Source organism: Balaenoptera physalus (assembly GCF_965194825.1).
Source record: "Balaenoptera physalus genome assembly, chromosome: X".
Classification (NCBI taxonomy): domain Eukaryota; kingdom Metazoa; phylum Chordata; class Mammalia; order Artiodactyla; family Balaenopteridae; genus Balaenoptera; species Balaenoptera physalus.
The window spans coordinates 81,344,418-81,368,902 of record NC_138903.1 but is presented as its reverse complement, the minus strand read 5'-3'; the positions used below and the strand labels follow the sequence as shown (position 1 = coordinate 81,368,902).

The window sequence follows — 24,485 nt, the reverse complement described above, 5'->3', positions numbered from 1 at the left end:
AATTCACATTGCTAAAATACAGATGCACAATATCAAGGTTATGGAATGTAACAGTAGTAAATACCAAGCCTATTCCAAGCTAACTCAGACTCCTCTTACCATTTTGAATCCATGTATAATACCTACACTCATGTAACCATGAATTATTTCTTTTTGAAATGAAGTACCTCAAATACATGACTAATACAGTGACTTGTACACAGAAGGCCCTTTCAAAATAATAAGTTAATTTTTGTTCCCCTATTTTTCAAATGTATAGTCTTCACAATATTTTAATGGGAGAACTGTGTTAAGCAAGATTTCGTTTTGGCATTGTATCTCTTTTATACAAAAATTATCAAAATTGATTCTAAAATGATTATTCTTATTGTTTTCCTAGAATCGCAGCAAACACTATCTGCTTGCTCTGAAAGACGTTGATATAAAATACACTGTAAGATCATCTTTTAAATTTCATGTTTTAATTTCTACTATAATATATGCATACAAAAATGCCTTCCAGAATACTTGTAAAAATTTATATCAAAGAGGATCCTCATATTCCCCAGATATAAATGGTTTTGTGCAATAGATACATTTCTATCTAACGAATGTTCCATATTTTTTCAGAACAAGAGTCAGGAAAAAAACTATAGAAAATATTTGATTCCCTTTTTAAAAACATGAAATTATTTATAAATCCCCTTATATCTTACTGCCTCCTAGAACCATTTAATTTCTTCACTTTCATATTTCTATTCAGATGAGTAATGAACTAAACATAAATATCACCCTAAACCCTCCTTTTGAAAATATATTTCTCACTTTGTTTAAAATCAATTGAATATAATTCTGCCTTCTGATAACAGTAATATTTTATTCCACTGTCAGAATTTCCTTAAGGAACAATGAATTTTTATTTTACTGGCTGACACTTTTCCCCATTATGTATGATGTTTCTTTAAAAAGAAGACACCTACTGTATTTGAATTTTTATAAATACATGAGTTCTTTTTCAGTGCTCACTTAACTTTTTAGCATTCTGCAACATCAGTGAATATAAGATGCCTCTCCTGGCATTAATCAGAAATTGAAGCGTATACAGAAAGGGTGAAGAACATTGCAATGTAGCACAAAATACAAGGATTCAAATTATTTTTAGTATCACATTAGTCTACTTAAGTTCACCAATTCATGTCCAGAATATATTTAGTAATTAATCTGAAACATCTGTGAACCAATGACATAAAATATACAGTTTACCTATTTTTTTTAAGATGAGAAAAAATAGAATAAGTCATCTGAAAACTCATTGATTCTAAGATACTCCTTTTAGCTAATAAAAACCAAATGATAACCAAGAATTTATTCTTATTAGCATTTACTTTCCTTATTTTGCCTATCTCATGAAGTTATTGTTCTGTGTTTAGGAAAAGACTTCTTAGCTAAATAAAATAAAATACCTGAATGAAAAAGTTATTAATTTTATTGACTTTCTCAGGATTACAAAATATCAAAAAAAAAAAAACAATAAAAGAGGAAGATATTTGGAAAACACTTCAATTTTTTCCTTCATCTATGCCTTACTTACTGTATGTTCATGTCCTCATGTAAAATAAGTCTCGCTCTTAAAACATCTCCATGCTTTCAAAAACAGTTGAAACCAGAATTTGCTCTTCTAACTAACTTCACAAGCCAATCTATTAAAAATGATGCTCTGCAAAAGTAATTCACAAACCCCACCCTTTGTATAGATTTTTAAGTGAGTCACAAATTTAGCCCTGGGAAAAGTGCTATTAGGATATACAACACACATAAAGTGCTATTCATAAAGAATACTTTTCTGTTGAGAAATGTTTCCAAAAAACCAAATGATAGCAATGAGAATTAGAAAATGAGAGCACCCTTTTTAATAGTTAAATAAAAACAAAAACATACCATGATGATATTAGGCATCTGTTATGTTTGCCACCCATTTAAGATCCACCTTGGTCAGAAACCATGGGGCTCATGTGAACTGTAGAAATAACCACTGCCCTATAAACTCATTCAAAGCATAACAGAAACTCTCCACAAAGAGAGTAGGGTTCTATTTTACCATTTGCGATAGCATAATTATGAACCTATTGTAACAAAAATGCACCCACAACTGAATTAGTATCTTACTTTCACTGTGTGATTAAGAGAGAAAGGTTAACGTTATTGTATAATTTAACTATGCAAATCCATGAGTGACCTCAATTCTTAAAAGCATTTCCTAAATTATGGTAAATTATTTTCATTGTTATTTTGAATCCTGATAGACTTCTTTAATATCTCTAACTTTGGTGAGAAGAAACCTATTCTGACTTTCACATTACTACTATTTAATTAAGCCTAAATAGGTTTTCAAAAGCTTTATTCACTGAAACTGATATGAAGACCTTCTTAAGAGTAACACAGACAAAATAATAAAATCAACATGCTGCATGACTTCTAGAGAAAAAAATGTAGATAAATTCTATCACTTGACTTTATTAAGGAAATAAAAATACTTAAATCATTTAATTTAGTTATGAATTTCTAGATACATTTTTATTCATTTCTCCATGGAATACAGATAAAAAAGACTATATAAACTCTTGTTTTCATAAATTTATTGGTTTTTAAATTATTGTATACAGATATCTTGGGTCTTAATATATGCATAGTTTCCTTCAGGCCCATTAGAGAAAGCAATCATATTTCATTTTCCAAAACTCATTATCTCTTAATATGTCTCCTGAAGGGTTCTTAATACCTTGCATGAATATGCAAATACTCAAATGGATATCTAAAGTAGAGATCTCATATATATTTCATTCTCTGGCTTGAAGGTGAGAGTGAGTAGCGTGACTTCATTTTCCTAATCCCATTCTTGCTACATTGTGTTAATACAGATTTATGAACCAGAAAAATGGTGAGTTCCTAATCTGAAAATGACACTCTTTTCATTGTGGGGGTTTGGGGGAATGGTGGGTAGGGAGGATATCTTGATGCTATTTGATTATCTTGGGTAGACACAGATTTTCCCAAGTGAACCTGAAAGTCTCAATACCATTAAGTATTAAGACCTGCTTATCACATTCCAAAAGGCTTTACTGTGATGTATCTAGCCATGACTGTTTTGATCCTCATGCACACAATTGTACTGAGGATAGTGCCATGACCTTTTATTTTGGAGTTTTTCCAGTATATTCTCTAGCAAGAAGCGTCATACTGCCATCTACAGACAACACTGTCCCTATTATAATCATCATTCCTCACCCAATTTTCCTCCAATCAGGAGTCATTTTGTTCTGATTTTCTACCAAACTTAAAATGAATCCATATATTTATTCAGATACTTCTGCAGAATATGATCATTTTGATCCCATGTTGAGTCAGTAGATTCTGTAATAATTGAAAATAATTAAAAAAAATAAAGTTAGAAAGGTTACTTAGAAAGTTGGATTACCTACCGGTCTGGTGTGTACAGACACAGGTGTCTTGAAAGTTGTCACTGGATAGCTGCACTCAGAAACGCTGTAGGGATCAGAACTGCTGGAGGAACACTTGGAGATGGAATCGCAGCCCACAAAGGTGTTATCAAGAGGCAGTTCCTGGATGATGTGGTGCTTCGAATTCAGGGGAGTTTCCGGCTGGATCTGGAAGGCAGGCTGTGGAGAGGCAGATTTGTAGTGCCGGGCCAAATCAGGGCTGTCAGGCTTGAAAGTTGTAGGTGTAGTGCCCCAGTTGTACTTGCCCATGGTTTGCTCTTCCAGTTCAATGGGAAGGTCTAGTGTGACGCTGTTTCCATCATTGTCCGCATCATCTGCCTTAGTTTCTTCAATAGTAACAAAGTTAAGCAGCAAGTTCTTAGGGGTATGCTTCTTCTTCTTCTTCTTCTTTTTCTTCATCATTATCATCTGCCTGTTTTCTGGGTTTGGAGTAACCCATTCGGAATTCTGCTTGTTTTTCTGAGCAGCCTTAAGGTGTGGTGATTGGCGGCATCTTACTACAGCAGTGATGAAAATAACAAGGATGACAGTTATTGTGCCTGCAACAATGGCAACCACGATCTTGACATAGTCACTGGATGGTGAGGATGTGTCAGCTGTCTCAATATTTTGGGTCACTGGTGTTTCAATGTTTTTGCGCACCAATTCATAAATCAGTGTAGCATTGGTCACTGACTCATTCACAAATAGATTAACATTTACAACATTGAAGAGAGAATCAGGTTGTCCTAAGTCCTTAGCTTTGACTACCAGTTTGTGTAAACCAAGGTCTGCAAGGACACATTTCTCCTTCAGTGTAATGTTGCCTGTTGCTTGGTCAATCATAAAAAGACCTTTTGTGTTTCCTCCTACAATGCTGTAATGAAGCTCTGCATTCATGCCAGTGTCATTGTCAACAGCAACTACCGTGTAGACCACTGTGCCTGGATTAGTGGATGGCAGAACCAATTCAAAGGAGTAGTTCGAAGAAGGGACAACAAAAACTGGTTTGTTGTCATTGACATCAACCACATTTATGGTGACTTTGGCAGTTGAAGAACGTGATACCCTACCACCATCCTCAGCCTTTACATAGAAAGTATAAGATTCTTGTTTTTCTCTATCAAAGGAAATATTCGGTCGGATGACACCAGTCTGTGGATCAATGGTGAAGTCATCATTTGCATCTAAAATGGAAAGAGTGACTGCAGAATTTTCTCCATAATCAGGATCAGTTACAGTGATTAGTCCTACTGTGCCATGTCTTGGAAGGTTTTCTGGGACATAGAAGTTGTACTCATTGTGAGTGAAAATTGGACTGTTGTCATTCTGATCAAGAACAGTCACTAAGACTGTGGCATTGGTTATTAAAGGTGGCATCCCGTTATCTTTTGCCAGAACCGTGAATGAATATTTTTCCTGTTTTTCTCTATCCAGTTTCTTCACTGCCGTCAGAATGCCTGTACGATGATCCAGGTTGAATTCAGATGGAGCATCAATGCCAAGCAGGTAGTTTATCTCAGCATTATGCCCTGTGTCTGCATCTGTTGCACTTATTTTTGTCAACTGGGTGCCAGGAGAGTTATTCTCAGGAACAGAAAGACTTATGAAAGGCTGAGTGAAAACTGGAGCATTGTCATTTTCATCTTTTACTTTGATGAGGAGCATGGATGATTGATTCAAAGGAGGTTTGCCAGCATCTGCAGCCAGTAATTTAATGGCATATTCTCTTGTGGACTCATAGTCAAGATATGCAGCAGTCTCTAGGAGGAACTGATTACTGAATACTGGCCTCAATCTGAAAGGGACTTCATGATCTGTAAAGCACGTCACCCTACCATTATGGTCAGCATCCTTATCTGTAACAGTTATGAGAGCAATTTTGGTGTTGAGTGGAGCATTTTCTGAAAGAACCACAGTGCCATTGATTGGATTGATGATATATCTTATGTCAATTGATGGGACATTATCATTGACATCTGTAACATTTACTAGCACCATTGCTCTTGCTGGTATCAATCCACCATCACTTGCCAAAACCAGTAACCTGTGGTTTGGTGATTCCTCCCTATCCAGTGGTTCTTTGATTGTGATAAGTCCAGTGGTGGAGTTGAGGTGAAATAGCCTCTTGGCCATGTTGGATACTAGATTGCTGAAATAGAAGTGAATCCTGGCATTTTCACCTATGTCGGCATCTGTGGCATGAAGTTGTGTCACTGAAGTACCTACAGGAGCATTTTCTGGTATACTGACTTCAATCTCATCCTCCTTGAAGACTGGGCGGTTGTCGTTTGTATCAGCAACACTGACTTGCAAAATGGCAGTACTGGATCTTTGAGGAAAGCCACCATCTTCAACCTTTACTTTCATTACATATGTATCTTTCTCTTCCCTATCTAACTCCTGTTGAACTATCAATTGTGGCATCTTCTCTCCTTCTGGTGTTTCAATAACATCAAGCCCAAAAATACTTTGACCCTGGAAAACATAGAAGGAAACATTTTAGCTTATGTTATTATTTAATGAGACCAGTTTTCAATTCCTTGAAGTCATATGACATAGGCTCAACTCAGAAATAAGTGCCAGAGACTTGAATTCTAAGTCCCAGCTTCGTCTATAACTAATATTGTCACCACAAACAAGATGCTTAACACCTCTACACATTTGTGAAATTAGAGTGGTGCTAGAAGATGTTCTAAGTGCTTTTCAGGTCATAGCATTTTATGGTGATAAATGTAACATTTATGTGAACTATTAAAGATTTCAAAAGGAAGAAGTATGTAGAATTTTAAAAAGAATTATCACTAAGTTTCACATGGTGAATGAACTTATAAGTGAATTAACAATGGTTACTCCAAATGAATTAAAATATCTTACTGTAGATTTCAGTTGTCTAGGACACCTTTTCACCACCAGAAGTAACAATCAAGTATAAAATATTCATCTAAGACAAAAGTGCATATATCACATCTAATAAATACAGCTAATAACTTTGTAACTTTGGCAGAGGGAGAAAATATGCAAACTCTGATAAGAATAAAACCTTGTGTAAAATACATAGACTTTCTTTTTTTTGCCCTATAGAAACAGGTGTTAAAAATGAAATTTTTGGGAATTCCCTGGTGGTCCAGTGGTTAGGACTCGGTGATTTCACTGCCGGGGCCCAGGTTCAATCCCTGGTCGGAGAACTAAGATCCTGCAAGCTGTGAGGCCTGGCCAAAAAAAAAAAGAAAGACGTTTTCTTGGAGATTAACAGAACAATGTTATTGAACTTCGAATTTTTTTTTTTAATGAGCACACACAATGGACTGAAACTAACATGCCAAAATGTCAAATTGGAAAATATAGCTATAGGAATAGTACCTATATTTTCTTTATGCCTATAAAGTCAGATTATGGGAATGTTTAAAATCAGTTTCCTCTGGTTCTGGCTTCCCTCAAAACCCTCAAGGAAGTGGTTCAATTAATATAAAACTGTAAAATTCTTAAAGTGCTTGGGCTCTCTAAAGTGCTATTGTTTATCAGCACACAGAGGGTCTCATACTCTTAAGTCTTTAAAATAGTCAAATAATTTTGATAAAGTCCAATTTATCAATAGAAAATAAAAAAACTTTTAAAGTCCCTTCTCTGAACTACAATAAGATGAGCCCTACACAGATAATCAGTGATCTTGATAGCTGATTGAGGAATAGCGTTGACTGGCTCTCAGGGGCAGTTCTAGCCAGTGTTACCTGTAGTACTTTGACAGAAATGAATAAGATAGAAAGGTACTGGAGGCTGTGAAGATCAGAAGATCTTAAGATTCCTAGTACATGGTTGATTTATGAACCCTTACGTACACACGTACATGCGCGCGCACACACACACACACACACACACACACGCACACATAACCACGCACTACAATTTTAATTCTCCAATATATTTTTTAACATAAAAGTTGCTGACATGTGCTGAAGAACAGTTATTGAGATCTCATCTATGTGCTCTCTCCTGAAAGAACAGGAGAGCATCTGAGGGTTTTTTCTCATTGTTTTGTCATACCAGTGTCTAAAATAAGATCCTAAATGTTAGAAACCAATGAACAATATCAGGTTTTCAGGGACCACTAGAATCTATGGTGAAATTATATGGTCATATTATCTTTTATAACTTATCAAAGTGTTATAATTGCTTACATAAAATCTAGTACAATACTCAAGTACAGCTACATTTTTCCTCATGAATTGCTTGAAGATATTTCTGCATTTTTTGGATTTTTTGTGTGTGTTTAGATTCACTAACTTTTATTCAAATCCAGACCATAATATATCTTGATGGAAGAATTAAATGTTTATTATGAAATTTAAGGTGGCATTTCAGAAATATTAATTAAAATCATCAGTTTGCTTCAATGTAATTTTTAAAAAATTTCCTATGAGGTAACCAATGTGTATTAATCTTGGTTTTAATTCATAAACTAAAATGAGCATTCTATTAATATTTTACTTATATAAACCAATAAACAATTTGCCTTTTCTTTGCCAAGGAAAATATTTTTCATGTAATATCTAACTACAAGTGTGAAAATTAGCAAATCTACTTTAAGAAAAAAAAGAATTTTACAACAATAATATTAAATATACATACAGTATTTACTATTATAATTTGATTTAGGTAAACTTAGTGATTAATGATAATTTTATTTTTGTAATGATATTTCAAAAGGCTTTTAGGAAGGTTCAAATTTGGAATGTCTCATCTGTGGGTAGAAAAAATAGCTTCTGAATTGAAATTCACAGAAATCCATGGCATATAATACAATTCTGTTAATTCTTGGCATGCCAATATTCAGTGCCTAATATGGTCACAGCATTCTTCTAGGCACTCGGGATATGGTGGTAAGAAAAAATATTTTGCTAATGTAATGGAAATTAAATTTTAGCTAAGATGAGGGAAAATCAATAGCAATCTAAGTATCTACTGATGTTGATACTAATAGATTTATGTTAATTGAAAATAATTACATTTTTAATAAGGGCTATAAAAGTAGATTATAAAGAATTATTAGAGGTTATATAAGGGGGAACTAGCATATATAATATAGCCTAAAAACAACAAGTAAATATCTTAAGTTCTTGAGTTTCAGACTCAATTATCCAATTTATGACTATAATACATCTGGGGAGAAGAATATGCTAGTTTTAATTTTTAATTTTATTCATTTATGTTTATGTATTTTGTGGTTGTATATTTAGAGTTTAGTCTTATGTGTTTGCCTGAATTTTGCATTGACCTTTGCTTTCCCAAGCAAATGAATGCAGGGTTATGTCAGTTGAAAAACCCAAGAACAGCATGTTTGCTGTCCTTAATTATTTTATGTGAAGTGACAGTAATGTTAAAAGATAGATTTTTCAAATTTTCAAGATGATAATGAGATATACATACCAGATAATGGACAATGTCCATGCTGCTCTTCTGTCTTCTATGACTTCTCTGTCCAATATGACAGTGATTAGTCACAAGTATTTACATTTAAATTTTAATTAATAATAATTAGATAAAATAAAAAAATCAGTACCTCAGTCTCACTAGCCACATTTCAGTTCTTATAGCTACATCTGAGTAGTGGCTACTGCATTGGACAGCACAGATATAGAACTTGTCCATTATTACACAAAGTTCTATTGCACTGGACTGTTCTAAGATGTCACATTTTTCTTTAATAAAAATCTATGTTCAGGTCAGGTGATTTTGTACATACCACCCCCGCTCAGATATTTAGAGCTCTACAAATGACTTGCTAGTTTACATATTTAAATTTCAGAGTGGGCATGAAGATGGCGGAAGAGTAACATGTGGAGATCACCTTCCTCCCCACAAATACATCAGAAATACATGTACATGTGGAACAACTCCTACAGAACACCTACTGAACGCTGGCAGAAGACCTCAGACCTCCCAAAAGGCAAGAAACTCCCCACGTACCTGGGTAGGGCAAAAGAAAAAACTGAGACAAAAGAATAGGGATGGGCCTGCACCAGAGGGAGGGAGCTGTGAAGGAGGAAAGGTTCCCACACACTAGGAAGCCCCTTCGTGGGTGGAGACTGCGGGGGGCAGAAGGTGGGAGCTTTGGAGCCACAGAGGAGAGCACAGCAACAGGGGTGCAGAGGACAAAACGGAGAGATTCCCGTACAGAAGATCAGTGCCAACCAGCACTCACCAGCCCGAGAGGCTTGTCTGCTCACCCACCGGGATGGGTGGGGGCTGGGAGCTGAGGCTCCAGCTTCAGTCGGATCCCAGGGAGAGGACTGGGGTTGGCTGCATGAACACAGCCTGAAGGGGGCTAGTGCGCCACGACTAGACGGGAGGTAGTCTGGGATAAGGTCTGGAACTGCCGAAGAGGCAAGAGACTTTTTCTTGCCTCTGTATTTCCTGGTGCACGAGGAGAGAGGATTAACAGTGCTGCTTAAAGGAGCTCCAGAGAGGAGCACGAGCTGCGGCTATCAGCTCGGACACCAGAGATGGACATGAGATGCTAAGACTGCTGCTGCAGCCACCAAGAAGCCTGTGTGCAAGCACAGGTCACTATCCACACCTCCACTCCCGGGAGCCTGTGCAGCCCGCCACTGCCAGGGTCCCGTGATCCAGGGACAACTTCCCCGGGAGAACACATGACACGCTTCAGGCTGCTGCAACGTCATGCCAGCCTCTCCTGCCACAGGCTCACCCCGCACTGCGTACCGCTCTGTCCCCCCGGCCTGAGTGAGCCAGAGCCCCCAAATCAGCTGCTCCTTTAACCCTGACCTGTCTGAGTGAAGAACACACGCCCTCAGGCGACCTACATGCAGAGGCGGGGTCAAATCCAAAGCTGAACCATAGGAGCCGTGGGAACAAAGAAGAGAAAGGGAAATCTCTCCCAGCAGCCTCAGGAGCAGTGGAATAAATCTCCACAGTCAACGTGATGTACGCTGCATCTGTGGAATACCTGCATAGACAACGAATCATCCCAAATTGAGGAGGTGGATTTTGAGAGCAAAGATATATACATATATTTTTTCCCTTTTTCTCTTTTTGTGAGTGTGTATGCATATGCTTCTGTGTGATTTTGTCTGTATACCTCTGCTTTTACCATTTGTCCTAGGGTTCTGCCAGTCCATTTTTTTGTTTGTTTTTGTTTGTTTTTTTTAGTATAGTTTTCAGCGCTTGTTATCATTGGTGGATTGGTTTTTTGGTTTGGTTGCTCTCTTCTTTCTTTCTTTCTTTCTTTCTTTTTAAATTACTTTAAAACAATTTTTTAATAATTATTTTTTGTTTTTTATTTTAATAACTTCTTAATTTAATTTAATTTAATCTTTTGCTTTCTTTCTTTTTTTTTTCCTCCCTTTTATTCTGAGCCATGTGGATGACAGGCTCTTGGTGCTCCAGCCAGGCATCAGGGCTGTGCCTCTGAATAGGAGAGCCAAGATCAGGAAATTGGTCCACCAGAGGCCTCCCAGCTCCATGTAATATCAAGCGGTGAAAATCTCCCAGAGATCTCCATCTCAACGCCAAGACACAGCTCCACTCAATGACCAGCAAGGTACAGTGCTGGACACCCTATGCCAAACAATTAGTAAGACAGGAGCACAACCCCACCCATTAGCAGAAAGGCTGCCTAAAATCATAATAAGGTCACAGACACTCGAAAACACACCACCAGACGTGGACCTGCCCACCAGAAAGACAAGATCCAGCCTCCTCCACCAGAGCACAGGCACTAATCCCCTCCACCAGGAAGCCTACACAACCCACTGAACCAACCTTAGCCACTGGAGGCAGAAACCAAAACAATGGGAACTACGAACGTGCAACCTGCGAAAAGGAGATGCCAAACACAGTAAGTTAAGCAAAATGAGAAGACAAGGAAACACACAGCAGATGAAGGAGCAAGGTAAAAACCCACCAGACCTAACAAATGAAGAGGAAATAGGCAATCTACCTGAAAAAGAATTCAGAATAATGATAGTAAAGACCATCCAAAATCTTGGAAAGAGAATGGTGAAAATACAAGAAACGTTTAACAGGGACCTAGAAGAACTAAAGAGCAAACAAACAATGATGAACAACACAATAAATGAAATTAAAAATTCTCTAGAAGGAATCAATAGCAGAATAACTGAGGCAGAAGAATGGAGAAGTGACCTGGAAGATAAAAGAGTGGAAATAACTACTGCAGAGCAGAATAAAGAAATAAGAATTGAGGACAGTCTCAGAGGCCTCTGGGACAATATTAAATGCACCAACATTCGAATTATAGTGGTCCCAGAAGAAGAAGAGAAAAAGAAAGGGACTGAGAAAATATTTGAAGAGATTATAGTTGAAAACTTTCCTAATATGGGAAAGGAAATAGTTAATCAAGCACAGGAAGCACAGAGAGTCCAATACAGGATAAATCCAAAGAGAAACACACCAAGACACATATTAATCAAACTATCAAAAATTAAATACAAAGAAAAAATATTAAAAGCAGCAAGGGAAAAACAACAAATAACACATAAGAGAATCCCCATAAGGTTAACAGCTGATCTTCCAGCAGAAACTCTGCAAGCGAGAAGGGAGTGGCAGGACATATTTAAAGTGATGAAAGGGAAAAATCTACAACCAAGATTACTCTATCCAGCAAGGACCTCATGCAGATTTGAAGGAGACTAAAACTTTTACAGACAAGCAAAAGCTAAGAGAAATCAGCACAACCAAACCAGCTTTACAACAAATGCTAAAGGAACTTCTCTAGGCAGGAAACACAAGAGAAGGAAAAGACCTACAATAACAAACCCAAAACAATTAAGAAAATGGTAATAGGAACATACATATTGATAATTACCTTAAATGTAAATGGATTAAATGCTCCAACCAAAAGACATAGACTGGCTGAATGGATACAAAAACAAGACCCGTATACATGTTGTCTACAAGAGACCCACTTCAGACCTAGGGACACATACAGACTGAAAGTGAGGGGATGGAAAAAGATATTCCATGCAATTGGAAACCATATAAACATGGAGCAGCAGTTCTCATATCAGTCAAAATAGACTTTAAAACAAGCAGTATTACAAGAGACAAAGAAGGACGCTACATAATGATCAAGGGATCAATCCAAGAAGAAGATGTAACAATTGTAAATATTTGTGCACCCAACATAGGAGCACCTCAATACAAAAGGCAAATACTGACAGCCATAAAAGGGGTAATCGACAGTAACACAATCATAGTAGGGGACTTTAACACCCCACTTTCACCAATGGACAGATCATCCAAAAAGAAAATAAATAAGGAAACACAAGTTTTAAATGATACATTAAACAAGATGGACTTAATTGATATTTATAGGACATTCCATCCAAAAATAACAGGATACAATTTCTTCTCAAGTGCTTATGGAACATTCTCCAGGATAGATCATATCTTGGGTCACGAATCAAGCCTTGGTAAATTTAAGAAAATTGAAATCGTATCAAGTATCTTTTCTGACCACAACGCTATGAGACTAGATATCAATTACAGGAAAAAATCTGTAAAAAATACAAACACATGGAGGCTAAACAATACACTACTTAATAACCAAGAGATCACTGAAGAAATCAAAGGGGAAATCAAAAAATACCTAGAAACAAATGACAATGAAAACACGATGACCCAAAACCTATCATATGCAGCAAAAGCAGTTCTAAGAGGGAAGTTTATAGCAATACAATCCTACCTTAAGAAACAAGAAACATCTCAAATAAACAACCTAACCTTGCACCTAAAGCAATTAGAGAAAGAAAAGCAAAAAAAAACCCAAAGTTAGCAGAAGGAAAGAAATCATACAGATCAGATCAGAAATGAATGGAAAAGAAATGAAGGAAACAAGAGCAAAAATCAATGAAACTAAAAGCTGGTTCTCTGAGAAGATAAACAAAATTGATAAACCATTAGCCAGACTCATCAAGAGAAAAAGGGAGAAGACTCAAATCAATAGAAATAGAAATGAAAAAGGAGAAGTAACCACTGACACTGCAGAAATACAAAAGATCATGAGAGATTACTACAAGCAACTATATGCCAATAAAATAGACAACCTGGAAGAAATGGACAAATTCTTAGAAATGCACAACCTTCTGAGACTGAACCAGGAAGAAACAGAAAATATGAACAGACCAATCAGAAGCACTAAAATTGAAACTGTGAGTAAAAATCTTCCAACAAACAAAAGCCCGGGACAAGATGGCTTCACAGGCGAATTCTAGAAAACATTTAGAGAAGAGCTAGCACCTATACTTCTCAAATTCTTCCAAAATATTGCAGAGGGAGGAACACTCCCAAACTCATTCTATGAGGCCACCGTCACCCTGATACCAAAACCAGACAAAGATGTCACAAAAAAAGAAAACTACAGGCCAATATCACTGATGAACATAGACGCAAAAATCCTCAACAAATTACTAGCAAACAGAATCCAACAGCACATTAAAAGGATCATGCACCATGATCAAGTGGGGTTTATCCCAGGAATGCAAGGATTCTTCAATATACGCAAATCAATCAATGTGATACACCATATTAACAAATTGAAGGAGAAAAACAATATGATCATCTCAATAGATGCAGAGAAAGCTTTCGACAAAATTCAACACCCATTTATGATAAAAGCCCTGCAGAAAGTAGGCATAGAGGGAACCTTCCTCAAAATAATAAAGGCCATATATGACAACCCCACAGTGAACATTGTCCTCAATGGTGAAAAACTGAAACCATTTCCACTAAGATGAGGAACAAGACAAGGTTGCCCACTCTCACCACTATTATTCAACATAGTTTTGGAAGTTTTAGCCACAGCAATCAGAGAAGAAAAAGAAAAAAGAGGAATCCAAATCGGAAAAGAAGAAATAAAGCTGTCACTTTCTGCAGATGACATGATACTGTACATAGAGAATCCTAAAGATGCTATCAGAAAACTACTAGAGCTAATCAATGAATTTGGTAAAGTAGCAGGATATAAAATTAATGCACAGAAATCTCTTGCATTCCTATACACTAATGATGAAAAATCTGAAAGTGAAATTAAGAAAACACTCCCATTTACCATTGCAACATAAAGAATAAAATTCCTAGGTAAAAACCTACCTAAGGAGACAAAAGACCTGTATGCAGAAAATTATAAGACACTGATGAAAGAAAATAAAGATGATACAAATAGATGGAGAGATATACCATGTTCTTGGATTGGAAGAATCAACATTGTGAAAATGACTATGCTACCCAAAGCAATCTACAGATTCAATGCAATCCCTATCAAACTACCACTGGCATTTTTCAGAGAACTAGAACAAGAAATTTCACAATTTGTATGGAAACACAAAAGACCCCGAATAGCCAAAGTAATTTTGAGAAAGAAAAACGGAGCTGGAGGAATCGGGTACCCGGACTTCAGACTATACTACAAAGCTACAGTAATCAAGACAGTATGGTACTGGCACAAAAACAGAAATATAGATCAATGGAACAGGATAGAAAGCCCAGAAATAAACCCACGCACATAGGGTCACCTTATCTTTGATAAAGGAAGCAAGAATATACAGTGGAGAAAAGACAGCCTCTTCAATTAGTTGTGCTGGGAAAACTGGACAGCTACATGTAAAAGAATGAAATTAGAACACTCCCTAACACCATACACAAAAATAAACTCAAAATGGATTAAAGGCCTAAATGTAAGGCCAGATACTATCAAACTCTTACAGTAAAACAGGCAGGACACTCTATGACATAAATCACAGCAAGATCCTTTTTGACCCACCTCCTAGAGAAACGGAAATAAAAGCAAAAATAAAGAAATGTGACCTAATGAAATTTAAAGCTTTTGCACAGCAAAGGAAACCATAAAGAAGAAGAAAAGACAGTCCTCAGAATGGGAGAAAATATTTGCAAATGAAGCAACTGACAAAGGATTAATCTCCAAAAGTTATAAGCAGCTCATGCAGCTCAATATCACAAAAACAAACAGCCCAATCCAAAAATGGGCAGAAGAGCTAAAGAGACATTTCTCCAAAGAAGATATACCCATTGCCAACAAACACATGAAAGAATGCTCAACATCATTAATCATTAGAGAAATGCAAATCAAAAGTACAATGTGATATCATCTCACACCGGTCAGAATGGCCATCATCAAAAAATCTACAAACAATAAATGTTGGAGAGGGTGTGGAGAAAAGGGAACCCTCTTGTACTGTTGGTGGGAATGTAAGTTGATACAGCCACGATGGAGAACAGTATGGAGGTTCCTTAGAGAACTAAAAATAGAACTACCATACAACCCAGCAATCTCACTACTGGGCATTTACCCTGAGAAAACCATAATTCAAAAAGAGTCATGTACCACAATGTTCATTGCAGCTCTATTTACAATAGCCAGGACATGGAAGCAACCTAAGTATCCATCATCGGATGAATGGATAAAGAAGATGAGGCACATATGTACAATGGAATATTATTCAGCCATAAAAAGAAATGAAATTGAGTTATTTGTAGTGAGGTGGATGGAGTTAGAGTCTGTCATACAGAGTGAAGTAAGTCAGAAAGAGAAAAACAAATACCGTATGCTAACACATATATATGGAATCTAAAAGAAGAAAAAAAAGGTCATGGAAAACCTAGGGGCAAAACGGGAATAAGGACGCAGACCTACTAGAGAATGGACTTGAGGAGACGGGGACAGGGAAGGGTAAGCTGGGACAAAGTGAGAGAGTGGTAGTGTATATATGGACATTTATACACTACCTAATGTAAAATAGATAGCTAGTGGGAATCAGTCGCATAGCACAGGGAGATCAGCTTGGTGCTTTGTGACCAGTTAGAAGGGTGGGATAGGGAGGGTGGGAGGGAGGGAGACACAAGAGGGAAGTGATATGGGGATATATGTATATGTATAACTGATTCACTTCGTTATAAGGCAGAAATTAACACACCGTTGTAAAGCAATTATACTCCAATAAAATTGTTTAAAAAAATAAAAAGAAAAAGAAATAAATAAATGCATTTCATATCATCCCAGTAATTTGAAAAGGCGTTGCCTACATATAAGACATAAATACTTTTCAACAAAGTTTTGGACAGATACCTAAGTCTGATGCTAAAGTGTGGTACCAACATGAGCTTACTATCTTTAATGAATGACTATTCCAAGGCTGTTCCTCTGTCTTGTCTCCTTCAGGAATAAAGAATGACTAACACATGGATCCAACATTAGTTCTACCCCATGTCAGTTAGCTCAACTGACATTCAAATCCATAGGAACCATGAAAAAACCTGAAGCTCTTTGTCATATGTTAGACCATGACATGAAAACAACGGGAAAGATGAAAAGGGGAAATAAAGATATATGGCTTCTTAATTCATCACCTTGCTAACTTTACCATAGATATTTCCTATATACAAAAAAAAAAAAAGTTAGAGCTTTGGAATAATTGTAGTATCCTGAATTCCAAACTTACTTAGAATTATTTCCCCCTTGTTTATAGGGAAAAAATCTTGAGAAAATCTTTTGCTATCTCTCCCAAATGGTCATCCTTTGGTGAGAGAACTATCACTCATCTGTGTGTCTCTCTCGGTAATTTACTTAAGCCTCTATTACATTAATGAATGTGAGTGTAGGATAAAATGGCATCAAGCTTCGTTTATATGTACAATCTCTAAGGACAAAGCACCCAGCATATACAAACACATTAAATAAGCGTTTGTTAGATGAATAAATGCGTGAATTAAAAAGATAATTCCTATTTTAAAAGAAAAAAAAAGAGAAAGGTCAAAGTTTGGTTGTTCTTGTTTTTTAATTCTCAGTCTGTGCTTGAATAGGAATATACTATAATTGTTGACTCATGTTGCTTTTTTTTCTTTTGCTTTAATTAAATTGTCCAGAAAACAATTTCAGAATTATTTTATAAAACAACTATTTTTTTTTCTGTTAGGGATATAATAAGCTACAGTGTCAATCTCTGGTAAAAATTTATAACCTAGTTGTAAACCTTTATTTTTGGAAGAAATAATGACAAGTACTTAGTTTGGTAAGTGGCCTGTGTACTTAAAAAATACAAAACCCTACATCTGTCAAACACTCATATGTACAAACAAAAAAAAAGAGACAACAAAAACTCAGAGAAGAAAACAACATACTATATGAATTGAATGCAACACATTATATGTTGATTTTGGATCCTGGTGTCTTAAACTAGTTTGATCTCATGTACACAAAATTGCCAATTCTAGTTCAGGTTAAGAAAAAAATTTGGACTTTCTAATAAACTCATGTAATTCAAAAGACTTAATTTCATTTGTGAGTGGCATTTCTTCCTAAATTCAAAAATAAGATTTGAGTTTGCAAATCTAGGACAAAAACCGCTGAAATAAGCAAGATGTTATTAAGCTCATCTGAGACTTTAATTCTTTGTAGGGATTTGTAAAATTAAGGAAAAGAAAGTTGGTGTTGGATATGAAATTCCCAAGAGAAGTATTTTTGCTTTTGAAAAAAATGAATAAGGAATATTCCTTGCCGAATTAAAAGCTATTTTTTTGCTTATTGTTCTGGGAAAGAATTAGCTGAACCAATGTATTAAACTTTAGCATTTTTGACATATGCATGTGCAAGACACCACTTCATTGCCTATTGGAAGGTAATAAATAACACAGCAGTTCCAGAGCTATAAATCTAGTACAGTTGCCCAGAAAATGCATACACTGCCAGTAAGTACTAAAAATAGTTCCAAAGAGATTGGATTCTAAAACTGCTTACATAAAAGCTGTTTACTCTGTAGATCGAGGAATGCTGGGGGAAAGACTAAAAATTTATTTCTGAGCTTTACCACTGCTTGATTTATCAAGAACCAACCTGACTTTTAAAAAAATTATTCTTTTTTTCTAACTGTTACTGATACATCTTTGGGCCAGAGAAATGCCAGTGTTTTATCCATTTGCATAGTTTCAAATGGATAAAACCACAGAGATATGGCTATTTTAGAAAACAATAGGGAAATAAATTTAATATTCTTAATACAAATATAATTGTTACTATAATAAATCTACTTTAATTCCATTAAGAGTTCATTGGTTTGCTATAGGCTGCCTAGAACTACTGAAGAGGATAGCAACTCTTTCTGAAATATTCAACAGTGTGATGTCATTTAGATTCTATGCACTATTTCAAGAACATTTCTTTCAGCATTCATTTGTAGCACTGTCAAGGGAAATACAATAAAAAATGGATTACATGTAAAATGACCTGAGCCGCTAGTCACATATTTGACAATAACCTTGAAGTCACCAAGTCCCTACCTACTTTAAAGTTATATTACAGAAAGGAAAGTCATGTATTTAAGAAAGTATCAACTCTCTTTGGAAGAAAAGAATTTACATTAAAATATTAACAACAGTGGTGTTAATCTTGGCAAAGCCATGCACAAGGTTTAAGATATCATATGTTTATTTTACCTATTTGATATTTAGCAAAGACTATTTAATAGAACAATGATATTGTAGCATATGGTTCTTTTATTTTAATGTTAGTCCCAAGAAAAGTAATTCCTTCTATTGACCTTTTTTCTCTGTTTCATCAGATTTCAACATTAGGAACAGCTTGTTTGTTTTTCCTCTTTGACAAAAGAGTACGTACTCGGGAAGGTCACTGAAAATGATAGTGTCTTGATACTAACTTCTGTCTTAAAGTGTATTGCTCCATTACTTCAGGAATTTTTTGGTGATGTATGATAAATCTATCTATTTCCTTTTTTATGGCCATGTGTCATTGTCACTATTCTGTGTCCTCCAACTAGGAGAATAATCAAACTACTTGATTATATTATTTGGAATAAGCATTCAGATTGAAATGTTTTAAAGTGTTAAATTCATAATGTTATGGGCTGGAACAAAGGAGATTTTTTTTCCACCTTTAAAATAAATATATTTTATTCTTTGCCAGGAGACTCCATGGAAAAAGATAAACAGCATATGAACATAGAAAGCATTGTTAAACAATTTCAATGTACAAACAGAGCCAGAGAAAGTACATCACAGACTTGATAATATATCAAAACAAAAAAAAATTCCACTAGTGCTTAAATGAGAACTAAGAAACTGACACTTGTATCTGTTAACCACTCCACCCAAGCCTCCACTCTGCTTTACAGTGATTGAATCAGGCCAGAGGACGCAGATTCTCTGCCTGTGACTTTGGGAGGCAATGGAAAACCCCCCAGTATCAAGCAGGAATCAGGAAGGATACAGAGTTACATGGTGCAGGTGGTAGACTAGCCCGTCATTATCCCATGAAACCTCCCTAGTGGCTTCTGAATAGGTAAACAAAAACTTTTATTAACATGGAAACGTGTTTCTGCCTTGGAGGCTATCATTACTGTAAAAATGTACCTTTTAAAAAAATTGTGTAGTTATGTCATTAAACAAGTAATAAACCACTTTTAATTTAAAGTGACACCAACAATTGAACAAATGACATTTGATACCTGAACTGGCAGTTACACTGATAACAGAATTCTCTTCTGCTAGTACAGTGAATTTGTTGTATACTTCACTGGGCAACATGAAAGAAAAGATGTGGTCTGAGAGCATCCAGAGAGCAAGGACAAGCTTCTATACTAACTAAAGTAGAACATCTTTAGCCTTATCTTGCCACAATGTACAACAGTCCCATTTCCTTACCTTGATGTCTTGATCTGTGAAAGCAAGACAGTTATCTTTTTGACCCTTTCTTAACTGGACATGTAAGTAATGTGTTCCATAACCTTGGTGTCTTGGTTATTTGGAGTATGCAAAACAAAAGGAAAGCACCAAACATATAGGAGAGAAAGAACAGAGCCATACTTCTGTATGTGCAGAGTCTTCAGAAACTTAACCAGGGGGAAATAATTTTAACTGGGTCTTTGCCATGCAATCTTGAGTGTTCAAAGAGGAGAATAGAAGCTTTTAACTGGTTTTGGGTTCCATGAAATGGCTAATTTTTAGAATTTAAAAAGTTTGTACTTCTAGGTAAGTTAGACAGTGAGGGGTATATATTGATACATATGAAAACTTCTTGGTCCTTCTTGAGTTTGAATATATTTTCAGGCCAAAAACTAAGCAGAAGTAAAAATGTTTTTTCCTTGCATTTTAAATCCCAGGAGTGAAGGTACTGGGGAATGTCTGAAGTAGCTAGAAAGTGTCTTATTGCAGCAGTGGTGACTGACTGACACCGCTGTTCTCCACGGAGCTGGGCGAGGTGCTGGGACTGTGCTCTGCTGTGTTCCCACTTGAGCTTGGGGGCAAGGGCTCATGTCCTTCAGAATTCTCCAGCATTTCCTGAATGAGAGGGGGCATTGAGCCAGGAATTTCCATTTTCAAGGTAGTTACACTTTCTGCACCTTTAGCACTGATGCTGCGGAGATCTGTGATTTTCATGAGGATCTTTGGAAACATGTGAGGCTTGCTGGGTCGTCTCTTTCGAATATAAATTTTTAGTGCTTCCAGCAATGGTCCTTGTAGCTTATCTACTTTTTTGTTGGTTCCTCAAGGTCCTGGCGGTCTCCACAGATCAAGCAGATGGCGCTGTGAAGGCCTGTCTCCGTGTCGTCCATCTCCAGATGTAGGAGCTGGCTGGCGAAGGTGAATACGAGGTCTGTCAGGGGTCTGATCCCGGCGTTGTGCATCTGGTTCGATTCAGGGTCAGGCCGTCCGAAAACGGCATGGTGTCTTGCTCTGGGGTATACCTGGTGCAGATTCTCAGAATCAGGATGTCCAAACAGGCTGCTTTCAGCAGGGTGATTTGGTCTGCGATGGTCAAGCCGGTGAAGCCTGGTAGACGTTTAGCAAACTCCACGATCTTAATAATGCACTTGGTGGCCAGTTCACTGAATTTGTCCCAGAGGCCCAGGTCCAGTCGGACTCGGTGGTCAGCACTGGAATTCCTGTCCCGGAGCCTCGCACGTGCCCAACCTGTGCGTCATGACCGAGTGGGAGGAAACGCTCACCCTACTCAGCGGCTGCTACGACCCCCGCCCGGGGTGCCTCCTCCAAAGGAGATTTAATTGAAGATATCAGGGTGGTTATATCCATGAGAACAGATGGATATTGAAACAAATCCATTCATCAGGTTTCCAATTTTTTCAGTCTATTCTTCACTTAGTTTTGAAAAGCCAGGTTTTGACTTTCAGAAAAAAAGGGAAAAATCTTAAACAAATGACTAAATATGAGACATATATAAATGAAACAGAAAACAAAATCTGATTCATTCTACTAATATCCTACTTAATCCTCCAGGCCCAGAAATCTCCTTTACTCCAAAAAAGGATTTCAGTTTCTATATCATATGGGAAGGCCATTTCTTCTCTGTGTCAGGGTGTCTGAATACTGATTAACTAGATGTCATGATAAAGATGGTAGCAAATTTTCTTGAGAGAAGTCAATGACAAAGTTGTCCAAAGATTACATTCTCTTGGAAATGGGTAATCATTGCAAGAATAGCTCAAATCCTTTGCTCTGTGGGGAATGGAGTTTCAAATGGGCAGTGACTAATAAGAGATGGTTCATTCTAATCGAGGCTTTGCTGAATAATTGGAAGTCATTAATGCTAATGCTATCAATGGATGAACAGACAAATCTTGTGGATGATATATATATTTTTTGTTTGTTTGTTTGTATTGTTAGTCACTAAAACATTGTTCACATTTGTTAACGAAAGTACCAGATTTTTCAGTGATCTGGTTTTTGAGAGGTAGGTTGTAGCCCAACAGTTAGAGGCAGATCATCATGGAGGTGGGGGCAGCGTTTGTTGGAGGATGGCCTGAGAAGGGCAGCAAACCTGGGTCTTTTTTCCCCTGCACATTTCAGACAGACCAAAGAGTATATTTTTTTCCCCTAATGGAAGTGAAGGATTGGCAATCTTATACATGGCTTTCTGAAGTTCAGACTTTAACTCAAATGCACATTCTTCTTTGTGGGTTAAGACTGGGCAAGGAATGGAGGCCATGGGATAGTTTTGACATGCCTCTGGAATAAGATAATTAAAGAGAGAAAAAAATCAGGGCAGACAATATTAGATCATGCCCAGACAAAAGCATCTTGTCCACTGAATCAGAGAAAGCGCCAGGTGAGGCCATTTATAGTCAGAGTTATTTTCATAATCCAAGGCTTACCCAGTTGGTACTGACCGTATGGGATATATCTTGAGACATTAAGAGGACCTTACCTCTTACCTGTCCTTTCCTGTTTTAATTTAAGGGGAGGAGGAACTCATCCCCATTTGCTTAAGTGTTTTCCTGATTCTATTTTAGAAGGAAGTACCATGTCCTCTGAGATAATTTCTGATTCTTCATTATTGACCATGTTTTTAGCAAGATGGAAACATGAAGCCCAAATTTCTCTGATGTTAAACAATTCATGAGTAGCATTTTTAATATCATCAAATAAGTGATTATCATTAGAAAATTCATGATTTTCATCATCAACAGTATCATCATCATTGCCATTATCCTCATCATATTCATTACCATGATTGTTGTAGTAATTTTCCTCCTCTGACGGTACTACCTCTTCTGTATAACTGGCACTACCAGTTCCACAGGCCTAGACAGGTATCTTTTACAGAAACACAAGGAACCAACAAAGTCAAAATAAATTTTAATATCTATTAAATACATAAGCTATTGCTATCTAAATGAATTATCAGCATAGTAGATGACAAAAATATTTTTGCCACTACTTTCCAATAAAAAAATCATGTCTTCTTCTTAAAGCAGCCCCTCCATAGGAAAAAAGCCATCAGTGTTCTATAAGCATAACTATATTTATATATTTAAGGAGTCTTAGCCTACTCAAATTTACTAGACATATTTAATATCAGCAAATACTACGCCCCATGACACTGATTCCAGGAGTGATTTAAATTATGTGTAGGATCAGTTTGAATCAGGAGAAACAATGATATTTTCAAACTACTAGTAATTTTTTTTTTCCCTCAGGTGCACTGAATCACACTTTTTAATCAGAGTATCAATACACTATAATATCTAAACTCCATCCAGAGAATAATAATGTTTATAAAAGTTCTCCAAAATTAATTAAGGTTATGCCTTGAAAGGCAGAACCAGTATTTTTATGCCATGACATCTAGCAACTATGTCAATCAATCAAACACCTGAAACTTCCAGTCTTATTAATCAGTTCTTTACAGACACAGCCAATGACAAACTTAACTAAATTGGTCCCAGTTTCACACATTAAAGCGTAGATATTTTCAATGATGAATATAGCAGTTTAGATAAAATTATTGTAGGCATATGGTCAAAATATATTTTCATGCCTCACAATACTAAAAGAAAAAATTATAAAATTTAAGAGCTAAAAACAATTGATCATAAATAAACCCATTACTAAAGACATTGGATTAATAAATGCTTCTTTTAACAAGATAGCCATACTAGTGCTATCATACAAGGTAAACTGTGTTACATTCATATACTGTATCTTCAAACAGTTCTTAATTTGTCTAATGCTAGAAGATATTAATTTTTATCATTTCTTATCCTTAACAGTAGCAAATAGTATTTTTTCAAAGTTTACTATTTTAACATTAGCATTTAACTATTTTAACTAATAAGTTTTACACAACCATGAAATCAAATTTAAAAAAAATAATGGTTTTACTAATGAAAAGATAAACCTTTCTTTACTAGCTGAGTTCCCAAAATTTATAACATTTTACAAACAAAAATACTCATACATATTAATTTTATCCTTCTAGTTTTTATTCTAAGATTGGAAATTAATTTGGCAAAGGACACATTTGTTTCATATAAATATTCAATTTATAAAGTGGATTCATTGCATAAGTTAAGATTTTGTTAGTGTTAATAATAAGTGTATTTTCTTGATATATAATAAAGCAGAATAAATATTGAAATACTTTTGTGCAATTAATGAATTGTTTATCCCATCTGAAATTAGAAGAAACCCATCTCTCAAGTT

The 24,485-nt window shown here is 36.1% G+C and overlaps 1 protein-coding gene and 1 pseudogene across 5 annotated transcripts in view; both read right to left on the bottom strand.

Moving 5' to 3' along the window:
- Positions 1-24,485, bottom strand: part of LOC309653022 (protocadherin-11 X-linked-like) — a 548,071-nt gene that overhangs the window by 463,456 nt on the left and 60,130 nt on the right. For 3 of the 4 annotated variants that reach the window (XM_082447359.1, XM_082447360.1, XM_082447361.1), the window contains one exon: positions 3,459-5,954. In XM_082447359.1, coding sequence (XP_082303485.1) covers positions 3,459-5,954 — 2,496 coding nt within the window. Of the gene's footprint in view, positions 1-3,458; positions 5,955-21,457; positions 23,097-24,485 lie in introns of those variants that run through there. The other variant, XR_014258982.1, reaches the window with a different exon arrangement.
- Positions 10,056-21,459, bottom strand: LOC309652733 (retinoic acid receptor beta pseudogene; annotated as a pseudogene). The gene has a single exon. The product of its transcript is annotated as a retinoic acid receptor beta pseudogene (transcript).